This window comes from Brassica rapa, chromosome A03 (genome assembly GCF_000309985.2).
Source record: "Brassica rapa cultivar Chiifu-401-42 chromosome A03, CAAS_Brap_v3.01, whole genome shotgun sequence".
In the NCBI taxonomy this organism is placed as follows: Eukaryota; Viridiplantae; Streptophyta; class Magnoliopsida; order Brassicales; family Brassicaceae; genus Brassica; species Brassica rapa.
This window is the reverse complement of record NC_024797.2, coordinates 20,475,327-20,490,921: the sequence shown is the minus strand read 5'-3', so window position 1 is coordinate 20,490,921 and position 15,595 is coordinate 20,475,327. Positions and strand designations below refer to the sequence as shown.

General features: G+C 36.7%; 3 protein-coding genes and 1 long non-coding RNA gene across 5 annotated transcripts; 3 read left to right on the top strand and 1 right to left on the bottom strand.

Annotated features, from left to right (window-relative positions):
* On the top strand, positions 1–1,534 carry LOC103860023. Its single transcript, XR_631331.3, has 3 exons — positions 1–502; positions 1,080–1,160; positions 1,256–1,534. It is a non-coding gene; the product is annotated as an uncharacterized LOC103860023 (long non-coding RNA).
* Positions 1,535–3,256: 1,722 nt separating this feature from the next.
* Positions 3,257–6,861, top strand: LOC103860022 (chaperonin CPN60, mitochondrial). The gene is made up of 17 exons (XM_009137634.3): positions 3,257–3,501; positions 3,623–3,644; positions 3,723–3,854; positions 3,938–4,097; positions 4,168–4,439; positions 4,511–4,615; positions 4,705–4,791; positions 4,892–4,981; positions 5,069–5,149; positions 5,242–5,310; positions 5,443–5,520; positions 5,631–5,726; positions 5,817–5,916; positions 5,999–6,102; positions 6,188–6,293; positions 6,386–6,464; positions 6,556–6,861. The coding sequence occupies exons 1-17, from the start codon at positions 3,464–3,466 to the stop codon at positions 6,668–6,670; spliced, it is 1,734 nt and encodes a 577-aa protein (XP_009135882.1). The 5' UTR covers positions 3,257–3,463; the 3' UTR covers positions 6,671–6,861.
* A 195-nt stretch (positions 6,862–7,056) lies between these two features.
* On the bottom strand, positions 7,057–11,442 carry LOC103860020 (glycine-rich protein 5). Of its 2 annotated transcripts, none has more exons than XM_033288334.1 (2): positions 9,809–11,442; positions 7,057–9,531 (listed from the first exon to the last, which is right to left on the bottom strand). In XM_033288334.1, exon 2 carries the CDS (start codon positions 7,626–7,628, stop codon positions 7,236–7,238), a length of 393 nt encoding a protein of 130 aa, XP_033144225.1. In that variant the 5' UTR covers positions 7,629–9,531; positions 9,809–11,442; the 3' UTR covers positions 7,057–7,235. The 2 variants fall into 2 exon arrangements, with proteins under 2 accessions (XP_033144225.1, XP_009135879.1); XM_009137631.3 differs by having other exon boundaries at positions 8,765–9,531.
* Positions 11,443–11,690: 248 nt separating this feature from the next.
* GR1 (glutathione reductase, cytosolic) lies at positions 11,691–15,577 on the top strand. Its single transcript, XM_009137630.2, has 17 exons — positions 11,691–11,877; positions 11,984–12,164; positions 12,265–12,329; positions 12,437–12,506; positions 12,697–12,768; positions 12,879–13,082; positions 13,189–13,262; positions 13,339–13,422; positions 13,517–13,604; positions 13,691–13,772; positions 13,905–13,978; positions 14,067–14,174; positions 14,321–14,385; positions 14,669–14,782; positions 14,915–15,014; positions 15,143–15,196; positions 15,289–15,577. Exons 2-17 carry the CDS (start codon positions 12,012–12,014, stop codon positions 15,382–15,384), a joined length of 1,503 nt encoding a protein of 500 aa, XP_009135878.1. The 5' UTR covers positions 11,691–11,877; positions 11,984–12,011; the 3' UTR covers positions 15,385–15,577.
* The last annotated feature ends 18 nt before the right edge of the window (positions 15,578–15,595 follow it).

Below are 15,595 nucleotides of genomic sequence, written 5' to 3'. Positions count from 1 at the left end.
AAAAACAAGAAGTTAATATAAAAGAAAAAAACCGACAAATAATATTATAAATAAAATAAATTTATAAGACACAATCCGCGCGAAGCGCGGAAAAAATCTCTAGTTAGACTAATATCACTTAATAATTGTCTCATTAGATTAATAATTTTCAAAATGCCAATAATGTCCTTAAAAATTCAATTATAAATTCGAAATTAAAATAGTAAAATAATTATAATATATTTACATATATTATAATAAAAACCTCATTATAATTAAAATAAACAACAAAAAAAAACAAAAAAAAAACCCCAAATCAGTTTTCCTAAACCTAATCCCCCGACGCCAATCGTTTCACGCCTCTCTCTCTCGACACAGCATCTCTCTCGGGTCTGACCTCGGGTCTTTTCCGGCGCGATGATCTCTTCTTCTCCGGCTCAAATATCTTCTTCTCCGACTATACTCCGCCGTGAAGCTCTTCATCTCCGGTCTAATATCTCCTCTTCTCCTCTCTAAATCGAAGGTAGCGTTGACACTTCTCCTTGGTATTTAGTTTTGTTCTCTTGATTTCTCATCAGTGATAAGCTCTTGCTCGGTTCTTATATGGGTTAACTACCGTTTCATGCTTTGAAAACTAATGTTTGATAATCTCTTTGTTCTTCTTTGCGCTAAACTTTTCACAAGTTTGTCTTGTTCTGATGTTGTCATATGGGTTTGCGAATCGAGATACACACTGGTTGCAAGCGACTGGCTCTTCTCAGATTTTTGATTAGGCTTTTGTGACTTGTTCTTTGTGTGTTTATGTGTCTTTGTTTGATTTCATTTATGTTAATTGAATTTGTTTGTCAATTTGTCTCATTAAGTCTTTGTCATAAGAGGAAGGTTAAGAACCACGCTGTGTGGGCTATACTTACTGTTGTCGTCTTCGACTTGAATCTTCTTAAAGTTTGAATTTTTATTCTGTTTAGAGCATTCTGGTTAATGGTTTTGAGTGATTAGAGTTCTATTCACATCAAGTCTGCTATTTTGCTTCATCTCTCTATCAGAGATCTTTGATCATGTCTTTTGGCTTATACTTTGTTTAACTTTATTTTGTATAGAAGCAACATTGGTAAAAGGATTCAATAGAGGTATAGGTACATTCTAAGCGCTGTTGGCTATGAAATTTTCTTGCATTTATGGTATGCGGAACATAACCTTTTGGTTTTCGGTTGAAAGACATGACTATGCTCAATAGTCTCTTTCTGTTTGATATTAATGGGTGTGTGATTTGCAGGTAGCACCCGAGACAAGACAGGCTTTCCGTCAGAAACTTCAAAGAGTTGGAAACAAAGGAGCCAAAGTCTTTAGGTTGTTTGGAGAAAAAGTGGAGCCAAAGTCTTAGTGATAGCACGCTTTCATCATAATTCATAATTTAGTACATGTCAATATGTCATATGCTTGTAACGTTGATTTATGTAAACCATCATTTGTATTTATAAACGAAGGAGCCAAAGTCTCGGCTTTTATCTCTTACATTTCACAATTCTTTCTTATTATCTCAGACTTTAGATTTTTTTGTGCCTAAAAACAGCAGCAACTATAAACCAAAATAATACGTTGTTTTTGCATCGCCCCCCTTCCTTTTCTTTTCATCAACGGAGAACTTCAACATGAAGCAACATGAGGCACATATATGCGCATTAGGAAGAAACTTTTAAGAATATGAATCATGGTATTTTTTAACAAAAAAAAAGTCATGGTATAAATAATGTGAAATTTTTGTGAAAAATCAATGGAATATAGAAGACGGCATGGAAGAATAAGTTTACATGTTTTTTTTTGTTTTTTTAATTTATTTATTTATTTTTAAATCGATTTTTCAAAATAGGAAACTGAATATTTCCAAATATTTTTTTTCCTTATTTTTCGAAACTGATTATTCTTATCCGTAGAATACGGTTTCTACAGGTTTTTAGAATTTTAGCAATGTGTAGATTTTGATTTCTACATCTTTTAGATTTACATAAATTTGTAGAAGTCGGTTTCTACATGTTTTAGATTTATAGTAAATCTGTAGAAATCGATTTCTACATGTTTTAGATCGGTAGGTTAAGCGCGGAATGTGTATTCTAAATATTTTTAGAATACTCTTATTTACGTAGATCACGTATTCTAAACATTGTAGATTCAATGAAAAATGTGGATTTCGTTTTCTACTTCGTAGAATGTCAATTCTACTTGTTTTAGAACATAATTTAAAATTATGATTTAAACATTTTTAGAACTGAAAAAAAATATCACTAAGTTCATACAAGTATTTTATCAGTAGTTACTATTTTTCCAAATTTTTTTTGTTTGTAAAACTATTTATTTAATTTATTTTTAAAAATATTAAAGGATATTATAGGCAAAAAGGGTACAAATATGAGATTAGTCTAAAGGGACATAGTTTCCATTTTTTTGGTCTAAAAAAACAATTTTTCCTTTTTTTTTTGCTGGTTTAAATTTTTTTGAAATGCTTTACAAAAAAAAAAAAAAATTGAAATGCTTTATTCATTTTTTTTTCTTCTGAAGTTGTGAAATTCTTTTTTTTTCAGCTGAAGTTGTGAAATTCAGTTTTATGAAGGTAGTTTGACCCATGCTTAGCAGTAAAATTCATCTTTATCCAAAATCTAAAATGATGCAGTGACATGTACCTTTTTTGGAATTTTTTTTGGTAAAAACCTTTTAGCCGGATTATGTTAGAATGTTGTAAAAAACTTGCAAATTACAATACTTGTATTCCGGTAAAGAGGTGAAACTTTTTTCAAATTTTATAATTGCATACATATTAAAAATTATTGATTTCTTATGTTTGAAAAATAGTAAAATTTAGTAATAAAATTATGTTTTTAATTCACGGTTTAATACTGGTTGACTCGATAAAACTAAAGAAAACCTGATGTTATTTTGAAATTTTATTGAATTTATGATGTAACTTTTAATCGTACTTATAATATAAGGAAAATTATAAATAGTTTCAAAATTTTAAAATATTTAAATTTTGTATTGTAGCATAATATAACTAAAAATCTATACTATTAAAACATGTTAATTTATTATTTTTATAAATAATAGTCATTATATTTGAAAATTTATTACTATTTATTTATTATTTTAAAACAACTATTAGTTATGTTTCTGAAAACTAAAAAATACAGTAAAACTAAAAAAAAATCAAAAGCTGAAAATCAAATCAAAACCACAAAATCAAAAATCAAAAACTAGTTCAAACCAAAAATTTGGAAAATGGAAGTAACAAAACTAAATTGAAAATGCAGTAAAACCCTAAAGGACTAAAACCCTAAAAGGGAGGGCATTAAACAAGTAGCAGCTGCAGCTTCTAGAGTCTTCTCCTTCGTTTATTAAAAGTCCGACGCTTCTCTCCATCGACCTCGCTTGCTCATCCCATTTATCTCTTCCTTAGCTTCTCCATCGTTCATCTTCTTCCTTCTCAGCCACCATGTTTCGTTTCGTGTCCAGTCTCGCCTCCAAGGCTAGGTAACAACTCACTTGTCTTCCTCTTATTGATTTAGATCTCTCATGGGTTTGCTTAATTTCATCTGGGATCTCTAAATTTGCTTGCTTTCTAATGGGTTTCTCTTGTTCTCTGTGCTCTCAGGATTGCAAGTAACACAAGACAGGTACTTTTGCATTTGGTCTGTAACTCGATTTGTCTTTGGTCTTATTAGTAACTCTGATTAAGTATCACGTGTGTTCAGGTTTCCAGCAGAATGAGCTGGAGCAGGAACTATGCAGCGAAAGAGATTAAATTTGGGGTTGAAGCTCGTGCCTTGATGCTTAGAGGTGTTGAAGAGCTTGCTGATGCTGTTAGAGTCACTATGGGTCCCAAGGTACTTTATCTATACACGTGGATTTGGCTATAGCTTCATCTAAATGCCAGTTGGATCGTTAATGTGATCCTGTAACTTTGAAGGGACGTACTGTTGTGATTGAGCAAAGTTGGGGTGCTCCTAAAGTGACTAAAGATGGTGTCACTGTTGCCAAGAGCATTGAGTTTAAGGATAAAGTGAAGAACGTTGGTGCTAGTCTTGTCAAGCAGGTTGCTAATGCTACTAATGATGTTGCTGGTGATGGTAAGATATCCACTTTTGATTGAAAATTCTTTTTGAACCAGTCGTGAACTCTTTCTAACTTGTTGTGCAGGTACTACGTGTGCTACTGTGCTCACCAGGGCGATATTCACCGAAGGCTGCAAATCAGTTGCAGCAGGAATGAACGCTATGGACCTGAGGAGAGGTATCTCCATGGCGGTTGATGCCGTGGTGACAAACCTTAAAAGCAGGGCGAGGATGATCAGCACGTCTGAGGAGATTGCTCAGGTTGGGACCATTTCTGCGAATGGAGAGAGGGAGATTGGTGAACTGATCGCAAAGGCTATGGAGAAGGTTGGCAAAGAAGGTGTGATCACAATCCAAGTAAGTGACTCTCGCTGGAATGATTGCTGGTAGATTGGTCAAGGCACTTATGCTGGTAAGGTGACTTGCAGGATGGAAAGACGTTGATTAATGAGTTGGAAGTTGTAGAAGGGATGAAGTTGGACAGAGGTTATACTTCCCCTTACTTTATCACCAATCAGAAAACTCAAAAATGTGTAAGTTTTTTTTACTCCCACTACTCAATCAAGTTACGTGATGCTTCGAATCAGTTATTTAGTTTACAGGGCTGTGGTTCAATATGTAGGAACTGGAAGAGCCTCTCATTCTTATCCATGAGAAGAAGATCTCCTCCATCAATTCTATAGTGAAAGTGTTGGAGTTGGCTATGAAGGTATGTATGCTATATCTCCATTTAGTAGATTTGGAATCGTTATGTCTTGGAACTGCTGTGTGAAAGGTATCTAATTTGTTGTTCAAATGAAAACTTGTAGAAACAAAGACCGCTGTTGATTGTCTCTGAAGATGTGGAAAGTGAAGCTCTTGCAACTCTTATCCTTAACAAGCTACGTGCTGGAATCAAGGTATGGAATTTGAACAACTAAAACGTCTTAAGTGTTTAGAGGTTATGATCTTGTTTAGTTTCTGACTGATAATCTACCTTCGTATAGGTTTGTGCCATCAAGGCCCCAGGGTTTGGAGAGAACAGGAAGGCCAACTTGCAAGACCTTGCTGCCCTTACTGGTGGAGAGGTGAAGTTGCATTATCTTATGTGTCCGTATTTCGAAATCTACAATGCAAAAGGGTTGGCTAAAGGTCAGAGTATTTACTTGGATCGATATAGGTTATCACGGATGAGCTTGGCATGAACCTAGAGAAGGTGGATTTGGGCATGCTAGGGACCTGCAAAAGGGTAAGTCTTTGAAATCTTTATGATGTATAGATGTAGCTCCTTGTATGAAGTCAGACTGATCCGAGCGTTGCCAGCATATCCTTCTTGACAAGGACTTCTAAGTGTAGTTGACACTTGTCTGGCTATTTGTAGGTTACTGTTTCCAAGGATGACACTGTTATTCTTGATGGGGCTGGCGACAAGACGGCCATTGAGGAAAGATGCGAGCAGGTAACTGTTAGCCTTGTGCCCTGATAAATCTAGATGGTAGAATTAGTGTGCAAGAAAGTATGATGTGGCTGCAAGATGTGAATTAATTGCTTTGGTATTGCAACTAACAGATTAGATCAGCAATTGAACTGAGCACCTCGGATTATGACAAGGAGAAACTGCAAGAAAGATTAGCTAAGCTTTCTGGAGGAGTTGCTGTTTTGAAGGTGATATCATGTTAAAATGTTTCTGTAGCTTTACATATAGAAGCCTAAATTGCAAGTTTCTTGACATAAATTCTGGATTTCTGGGTATAGATTGGAGGAGCAAGTGAAGCTGAGGTTGGTGAGAAGAAAGACAGAGTGACAGACGCTTTGAATGCCACTAAAGCAGCTGTTGAAGAGGGTATTTTGCCAGGTATGTCTCCCCTAGTGAGAAACACATCTTTCACATAAAGCTAAAAAGTTTACTGAGAAGAAACAAATGAAAACACTTGCAGGAGGAGGTGTGGCTCTTCTGTACGCAGCGAGAGAGTTAGAGAAACTTCCAACAGCCAACTTTGACCAGAAGATTGGTGTGCAGATCATTCAGAACGCTTTGAAGGTAATCAAATATTTAAAACGAATGCCATATTTGATCTTCTGATGATTCTTAAGAAGAAGAGGTTTAACTGATTTTGGTTGACCAGACTCCTGTTCACACAATAGCTTCAAACGCTGGAGTTGAAGGTGCTGTTATAGTTGGCAAGCTCTTGGAGCAAGATAACACAGACCTTGGTTATGATGCTGCTAAAGGTAAGTTAACAGTCCTTTATGACTTTCACTTTTAATCTATATGAAGGTTATCTTTTAGCTAACAGCCTAACACTGGAGAAAATGAAAAATAGGTGAATATGTGGATATGGTGAAAGCTGGTATCATTGATCCTCTGAAAGTGATCAGGACCGCTTTGGTTGATGCTGCCAGGTAAATCAAAAGCTAAAGCCCTGCCAATACTCAGTTCTCATTGTCATAAGAAAAGTCTGTAAACATACTTGTTTGTGGTTGTTGTTTTTAGTGTGTCATCTCTGTTGACGACAACTGAAGCTGTAGTCGTGGATCTTCCTAAAGATGAAAGCGAGTCCGCAGGAGCTGGAGCAGGCATGGGTGGAATGGGAGGCATGGATTATTAATTACATCACTAAAACTCTCGTCTTTTCTTTTCACCAATCATCACCTTAACTTGAGAGAGAGGAGGGACACAATTCTTGTAGGAGTCTGTTTTTGCCTGTGTTTGCCCAATAAAAACAATTAAACAGGTCATTTGCCTGTTTTGCTATATGGATCTGTTTATTACTTTTGCCTAATTTAAATTATACAAATAGAGCACACATCCACTTTCTTCACGTTGAGTTATGCTCGCGGCGACATCAATAGACCTCCATGAACCAGAGCTAGACTCATACCTTTCAAGTTTCAATCCTACCAAATTTATCTTTTCGTCGGTTTAGTGAATACAGTAAATAGTTTTACACTTTTTACTTATACACAAACATTTGCAGTTAAGGATTTTGAATAATAAGAAAACATTTTTCATTAAGGAAAGGAAACAACAACATGCAAGCACAACACAACATTAAACAAGTGACGAGAAAATGCAGCAAAAGACAAGAACAATGATCCAAACTCGATCACAAAAGAAACTAAACACATCTTAAAGCTAGAGACAATGGATCTTAATCTCTCTCAGACACTCTCTCATGGAGACACCAAACCACCTCCTGAGCTGGGAACAGAACCGCCACCATTACCTCCAATACCAGGAAATCCCATTGCACCACCCAAACCACCAAACGCACCAGACCCACCAAGAAGCGGTGTCCCGGATGGGAGAGGCAACGTCATACCGGTCCCACCACCTGGCATCCCCATGAATCCGCCTATTCCAGCAGCACCACCGACAATGAAGTTCTTTTGGTCGTCGAGAGGGGCATTGACGGTAGGAGCCTCAGCTTTGGTAGGAGAAGCAGCTCCTTGAAGAGGCAGTGTCTGAGTCTGCTGCAAGTTGCGAGCACTTGAGTGGGACACAAGCAACGCAGCTGCAGAGACCAGAAGGACTAGGTTGGTGAGTGATGAGAAAGTCATAGCCATTTTGTATTATTACCACGAACAAATGTGATGTTTTGTGTTTGATTTGATAGCATGTATGCTTGGAATGGGATGGTTTATATAGAAGATGAAAGTGGCAGAGTACAGTTGAGAGTAGAGGATAATAAATTGGATTAAGAGACGTAATTTAAACACGAAACAGTTTAATGCCTTGTCCTCAAAAATTCACTGGTGATGATACTGTCCTCTTTTATTGGAACATGTAATGGTTATGTGCATGCATGGGCTTCGTGTGTCGTGACTTTGATCCGTTCACAAGAAACTATGAAGTTGGTTATGTGTTTGGTTCGGTTAAATTTAATGCTAAGATGCATGTGAAGTTATGTTTCATTCGTTAACGACTTGTTAAAAGCTAACGAGAACATAACTATGGGTTTTTAATACGTTGAACAAATCACTTTTACTTGTTTGACTTTGACATTATGACTCTTATTAAAGCTCCTAAAGACAATTTCCAAAACGGTCTGGGTGAAAAGCAGAGCCTGAGCCAATTAAAGTTCTAAGCCTGAGCTAATCGTGCTGTGCAATCCATAGCCAATTGTCAATGCCACATTGGATAAACTACTTGTTACTAAAACAGTTTTTTCTTTACTTTGGTCAACTTTTCACTTCCATCTTCTTCCAAGACAAAAGACGTATGAATAAAAACATACTAATATGAAAGGTTAAAGGTGAAACAAAATGCAAAAAAAAAAAAAAACTGTAAGTGTGTCCACTGTAACAAAAGCAGTTACACAAAGAAAGGATACATACATTATAACAAGAAGTAAGAGATCAACAATACTGTTATGCATGATAATATTGAAATCCAATCCTATATTCTACCTCACCCAATCCAATAAAATAAAGCCGTTCTGCTACCCTTGGAATCCATATGTTGTTACCCAGTCAAAACCTCAAAAACCACCATGCCGTAGCTATTTAACATAACTAGTCTTCATGCTATAACAACCTCCTTCTGAATTCTGAGTTCTAAACTAAAAGTTCTTGAAACGTATTATGTGAACATATCTGGAGCATGGCGATTATTCAAAACTGGAGCTGCTTATTTGTGATAAGCTCCTTTCCACCTGTTTATATGATACTATGACATAACATACAATGTAGAGGAAACACAGAAGCGATCCAAAAATTATTTTAATCTTATATTGGGTAATGACATAGTGATAGTATCATTGTCAAACTAAGAGTATCTCTTACTAAACAACAACAACACTAGACATAACATGCAGTATATAAAAGTTGGAGACTTCATTCTTGACAAGCACAATCAGTCAGACCGGGTGGTTTATTTTCTTAGCAAGATAGAAAAGGAAGACTGCTCCTCCAATAAGCACGACACCAAGAACCATAATCCCAACGTAAAATCCCCCAACGCCTGCAGTTTCCTTGCCACCTCTCCCTAAAGGAACACGAATGATCCCCGCCGCAGTCACAATCTCTGGATTTCCTTCCGTGACTGGAACTAGTGTCTGAAAACGCGGAACTTTCCCGTGTAGCTGGTTCTGGGAAAGATCCAGGAACCTCAGTTTCATCTTGGTCAGCTCGAAGGGAATGGTACCAGTGAGAAGGTTTTGAGACAGATCGATTACATGTACTGATGTGAGATCCGCAAACCGCGGAGAGATGGAGCCAGTCAAGTTCATGGACATGAGAAATATATACTTGATATGACCTTCAACGCAGATTAGCCCGAACCAGTTGTCACAAGGGCTATTCCCTTTCCAAGTCTCAGCGAGTACAGGGTGGTAGCCGAAATCCCCCAATATCGCAAGCAAAGCATCAAGTCTGATGTCAGTGTTGTTCTGTGGACTCGAACCGGCCTTCACCACAGCAAATGTGCAGAAGCACAAGACATAAAAGTACAAGTTCCTCATTAGTAATCCTGCACATAGTTGAATGTAAGCATACAAATCAATAGAATGGAATCTGTATCAGTTACCTATGTGTTCTCAATCAATATATGTTTCCTAGGCAACAACTTGGCTAAAAAAATTATTTCCACTTAGCTAAAATATTATACAAAATGGAGTTATTATGCAGTAAGACCTATAAATACAAACACCTTTTATACGCTAAAGAAAGCAAGATTATATGATAAAGAAACTAAAATCACTCGCCAGCTTACGCATAAAGCAAATAGAATGGCTCGGGAAAACAACCTCGAGGACGAGTAGAATGATGATAAAATGGAGGCAGAGGCGGTACACCACTAAGTTGACGTCCGATGACATCAATTCGAGCTCTCGTATAGAGCCGATCAGCTTCATTGTGACAATCCTCAGCAGTATGGTCTCCGTGGTGAGCTTGACACGGCGGCGGAGAGTGATAATGCGGTGATCCTGGACGCCATTGATCATCCATTTAGGTTCAAGATTTGCGATCGGATCAGAACCCTAAATCGAAGATTTTCACTTTACCAAAACTAAGATTTGATGAGAACGAGAGACAGAGAGAGAGGCAGAGTAGAGAGCAGCTCGTGAATTGCTGAAGAAGGAAAGAAAATAGAGGGAAAATGTTTTAAGAAAAATTAAATTATATATACTCAATTAAGGAAACATGATTTTAACAACTCAACCTCACAAATGATAAAATAAGTGTGTTTAACATGTTCTTTCACCCAAATTGAAAGAATAATAAACCATGCTCTAACAATAGTAAAACAATCCATGGATTCAAAGCAAAGATATCGTAAAACATCCCTTATCCAATAAAATCAAATCATTACGTAGCATAGAACAAAATTTATTTTAAAAATCATTCATTGTTTCAGTTGGTTCAAACAAACACTATATGGCTTTATCATAATTACATTTTTTTCTTCTTATCAAACTACATATTATCCAGGTACTCCAAAGTAACTTTGGAAATGTATATTATCCACACGCATACCAATTACAGATATGACATAGATGAATCATTTATTGGATGTAGTTTAAGACATAGACATATAGTTCTTCAAAATAATTAATTTACCACACTAACTATTAAAAAAATTTAAAAAAAATCAAAAGCACAGTTGGTATTATCCGACCATACCAAAAAAAATTAGGATCACATTCAGACATAACAAAAAATGGCCAACAATGGTTTAGGCAACAAACCAATTACAAGGACTATGTCTAATGATAACATGCCAAATTTAATTCTAGCATCTTAAGAAGTCTTTAAAAGATATAGAAAGCATTTTTAATCAACAAAGCTAACACCTAAATTCAGATTTTCCATATTAAACAGAAAAAGCAACAATAAATATCATCTTCTTAAAATGTTACATATGGAGTAGATAATAGACAAGACCAGGTGCAAGATATCAAGAGATCACAACTGAAATTACCTCAAGCTACAATGCACGACTGAAATTATTTTGACTGACATGTGGCAATTGACGTACTCTAAGGTTCACGGCTTTTGAAAGCAAAGTGAATTGGTGGCACTCTATTAAGAGGGGTCAAAAGAAGATTCACACTGTCAAGACATGATCGAGGCTGAGGCTGAGGCTAAGTTGTACATGTCAAACATATTAATATGTAAATGTTATATAGCTTCAGCTTTATAATTTTTTTCTTGTGTGCACATTACCTGATGACCATCTAACCATTTTTTTGTATCATCCCATATCTATCAATTAGCACAGCCCATATGAAGCATCAACATTACATTTATTTCACAAAAGATATTTTGTTGATTTCAATACAAATGTTCTTTTCCACAACATTAGCATAGAAATCATTTTGGTGAGAGAGAATTTATGATTTGCAGAATTAGTAGCACGTCTTGTCTTTGTTTTGTTTTAGTTTTAGTAGTAGTAACACGATGATGAGAAGAACAATTTGTGGGTGTTGTTATATTCTCGTCTCACTAAACTCCATTGGCTATATGAAAAGCCACGTAAGAAAATACAATGACAACACCTATAACGACTTTGCAGCGTTCAATCTCGACCCTTGACTGTTGAAGATTCCATCTTTTACACTTGGAAGTCGCTTTCGATAGATCATCAAAACACTCCCATATGTTTTGGTCAGAGCAGCAAGTTGGTGACAAAAAAATTAAGATTTTCAGATATTAAATCCACGTCATCATAACGTATGAACGCTCGAGGAAAAACAGCATCAAATGATTTTGATTTTAAAAAAGGAAAAAAAAAAAAATCCTAAAAACAGTACAAAAAGGCAATCGTGTCTGTGTGTCTCTCTTCTCTAGACGATCTTAATTTCTTCTTAGAGATGTACACATCTTCGATCTATCCTTTTACTGATTCAAGATTCGTTTTTTTTCTTTTCATTTCGTTCTGATACTCTGATTGATCATCGTTTTTGTTTGTTTGTTTGCAGTTTGGGTTTCTGATTCTGCAGCACAATCATGGGGAGGAAGATGCTTGCTGACGGAGAGCTTGACAAGGCGGTGGCGGCGGAGGAAGCCACGGAGGCTCACTATGATTTCGATTTGTTTGTAATCGGCGCGGGGAGCGGCGGTGTTCGTGCAGCTAGGTTTTCCGCTAATAATGGCGCTAAGGTGAATTATCAGTAGGAACAGTGATAACATCTGTTTTTGTTATTGTCAATAATAATAATAATAATAATCCGTAATTATATATTGATATTAATATTAATAGGTTGGTATATGTGAGCTTCCCTTTCACCCTATTAGCTCTGAGGAGATTGGTGGTGTTGGTGGAACGTAAGTGACCTACTTTGTTTACTAGATGTGTTTGGGTTGTTTGTCTCTGTTATAAAGACGACATCTTTTTAATCTTTATCCCACTTTTGGTTGGGGCTTGCTTTCAGGTGTGTTATTCGTGGTTGTGTTCCCAAGAAGATTCTCGTCTATGGTGCTACTTATGGTGGTGAACTTGAGGTTACTCAACAAATTTGATTTTTTTTTGTTCCTTTTATCCATCATTTCTATGCCTTTCTATTTGCTGTAAGAGAAACGTTCTTGCCCAAAACATTATGTGAAGACTTGTTTTGCTGTTTCCAAGTTATCGTTTTTTGGCTATTGTATGTTGGTTGGTTGATGACATATGTTGGTGGGTATATTCTATCAGGATGCTAGAAATTATGGGTGGGAGATCAATGAGAATGTGGATTTCACATGGAAGAAGCTTCTGCAAAAGAAGGTATATCCACTGAATTGCTATACTTCATGATACACTTGCACTAGTGTCCTGTGACTTTTTTTGGTGGTAACAGCAGTATTAACCTGTCTTTAAATTTTCATGTGTTGCAGACTGATGAGATATTGAGACTGAACAACATTTACAAGCGTTTGTTGGCGAATGCTGCTGTGAAGTTGTATGAAGGTGAAGGAAGAATCGTTGGTCCCAACGAAGTTGAGGTGAGGCAGATCGATGGTACCAAAATAAGTTACACCGCCAAGCACATTTTGATCGCCACTGGCAGCCGGGCACAGAAGCCCAATATCCCTGGACATGTGAGTTTTTTGTCTTTTATCTTTTTCTTATCTTCAATAAAAACATAACTATGAACTGCTATGTAAGGAAAGTCGTTGATAGTTGTACATAAACTGCCTTTTACAGGAGCTGGCTATTACATCTGACGAAGCTTTAAGCTTGGAAGAGTTTCCTAAGCGTGCGGTAGTGCTTGGAGGAGGGTAATGTCTCCCTCAATGTTTTCAACCTGATGTATCAGTGTTTCAGATCCCGATTCTATTTACCTTTTTTACTTAGGTACATTGCTGTGGAGTTCGCATCAATATGGCGTGGAATGGGTGGTACAGTGGATCTATTCTTTAGGAAGGAGCTTCCACTAAGGTGCTCCATAAGCTTCTGTTTTTTCTTTTTGGTCTCCTGCGATCTCTTTTCAGGGAAAATACAGTCGTAACTATTCTGAATTTTACTTTCATAGGGGCTTTGATGACGAAATGAGGGCACTTGTGGCTAGAAATCTGGAAGGAAGGGGTGTTAATCTGCATCCGCAAACAAGTTTGACTCAGGTATCTTAGCATGACTGTTACTTTTCATTCATCATTTATTATTTACAGTTCATCCTTTTCTGAACTAACTGCATCTTTCAATTTAGTTGACAAAAACAGACGAGGGGATCAAAGTAATCTCTTCTCACGGGGAAGAGTTCATGGCGGATGTGGTGCTATTTGCCACTGGTAAATTTTCTATCTATCAATAATTATGAGATTCTCAAATTTCTGTTTGTATATGTCGAGAGTAATTTTCTTGTCCCTGCATTTTTCCATGGAGCTTTCTAAGGATGTATCTTTTGTTTATATATGCAACAGGCAGAAATCCTAATACCAAGAGATTGAACTTAGAAGCTGTTGGTGTTGAACTTGATCAGGCTGGAGCTGTGAAGGTTCATATTATCCTAAAGAACACTTTTCCTCGACTTTCTAAGTAAAAACTATACTCTTGCAGCTACTAATTCAGTAAATTATCCTCAGGTTGATGAGTATTCACGCACTAACATACCTAGCATATGGGCTGTGGGAGATGCTACAAACCGGATCAACCTCACGCCTGTTGCCTTAATGGAGGCCACCTGCTTTGCGGTTTGTGCTTCTAACCTTGCACTTATAATTTACTACACAAACCCTTTGAGGAGTTACTACCACCGCCAATATTTTAGCTTTTGTGTTTGGGATTGTCTAAATTCTATAATCTATTTGTTAAGTGGGATATGTTTTGATGCTTGCAGAACACTGTTTTTGGTGGGAAGCCTACTAAAGCAGACTACAGCAATGTAGCCTGTGCTGTATTTTGGTAAGCCTTCTTTTTCATAGGAGGATATTTTACTGTGTCTCATATTTCAGACACTAGTGACTCATTACCGTAGTGTTGTGTGTTGTACACCAATATCAGCTGTGTTTTCTGTTACTATCTGCACTCTATATTTGAATATTGAACTCTGGAAAGAACTGAAAAGTATTCACAATATATCTCTCTCATTTTGGCATATGTGTTCACAGTGATACCAAATCAGTCTGAAGCTTCCATGAAGTTTCGCTGTTTTTTTTATTTACATTTTCTGTCTTCTGTCTTTCAGCATACCACCATTAGCTGTGGTGGGTCTCAGCGAAGAAGAGGCAGTAGAAAAAGCGACTGGGGATATTCTGGTTTTCACCTCAGGCTTTAATCCTATGAAGAACACCATTTCTGGGTATGCAAGCATTTAAAGTTCTATGCAATTCATAGAAAAATCCACAAAGTCGACCAAGACAGTTCTTGATTTCATTTTTTAGAATCTTCTCATGGGTTTTCAACGTTCTGCATATTTGTCTTTGGTTGATAGACGGCAGGAGAAGTCATTGATGAAGCTAATAGTTGATGAGCAGACTGACAAGGTTATTGGAGCATCCATGTGCGGTCCAGATGCAGCTGAGATCATGCAGGCAAGTTTTTCTATATTATAAGCCACTACTGGGCCTTGCACAGATTTTAAAGCTTGTGAATCGACTAGACCTTTGATCCAGTGGTGTCTCATGCTTTTTAAAACATGTCTTGTATTCCTCAATGTCAGGGGATTGCAATTGCGCTCAAGTGTGGAGCAACCAAAGCACAATTTGACAGCACTGTAAGTAAAATAAAAACACTTTTCACTTCAACCAGTTTTATGTTTTTTTATTTAACTGAAGGTTTAAATTTGACATTGTGAACAAAACACAGGTTGGGATACATCCGTCTTCTGCAGAGGAATTCGTGACAATGCGCACTGTGACCAGACGCATTGCCTACAAAGCCAAACCCAAGACGAGTCTATGAACCTCCAAAATTTAAAAAGACAGTTTGCATAAAACATTTTAGTTTGATCAGAGAGTCAGACAGAAACATGAGTTTCCTCAAATACTTTTGTCCCCAATAAATTATTTGTAGTTTTTGTTTGTTGTTTGATGTAGACCTTTATCACCAATTATCTGCATCATCTTTGAATAAAGAAACTCTACTCTTTGGTCTTGTCATGATCTTGAACTGG

What these genes read in the sequence shown, in the direction of transcription:
- LOC103860022 (XM_009137634.3), top strand. Translation starts at nt 3,464, where the DNA reads ATGTTTCGTTTCGTGTCCAGTCTCGCCTCCAAGGCTAG. An exon ending in AGTCTCGCCTCCAAGGCTAG is followed by an intron (nt 3,502 to 3,622) that starts GTAACAACTCAC and finishes CTGTGCTCTCAG; the next exon opens with GATTGCAAGTAACACAAGAC. An exon ending in TGGTTATGATGCTGCTAAAG is followed by an intron (nt 6,294 to 6,385) that starts GTAAGTTAACAG and finishes AATGAAAAATAG; the next exon opens with GTGAATATGTGGATATGGTG.
- LOC103860020 (XM_009137631.3), bottom strand. Translation starts at nt 10,010, where the DNA reads ATGGATGATCAATGGCGTCCAGGATCACCGCATTATCACTCTCCGCCG. An exon ending in TCATTCTACTCGTCCTCGAG is followed by an intron (nt 9,532 to 9,808) that starts GTTGTTTTCCCG and finishes AACTATGTGCAG; the next exon opens with GATTACTAATGAGGAACTTG.
- GR1 (XM_009137630.2), top strand. Translation starts at nt 12,012, where the DNA reads ATGGGGAGGAAGATGCTTGCTGACGGAGAGCTTGACAAGGCGGTGGCG. An exon ending in AGAAGCTTCTGCAAAAGAAG is followed by an intron (nt 12,769 to 12,878) that starts GTATATCCACTG and finishes CATGTGTTGCAG; the next exon opens with ACTGATGAGATATTGAGACT. An exon ending in ATGCAGCTGAGATCATGCAG is followed by an intron (nt 15,015 to 15,142) that starts GCAAGTTTTTCT and finishes CCTCAATGTCAG; the next exon opens with GGGATTGCAATTGCGCTCAA.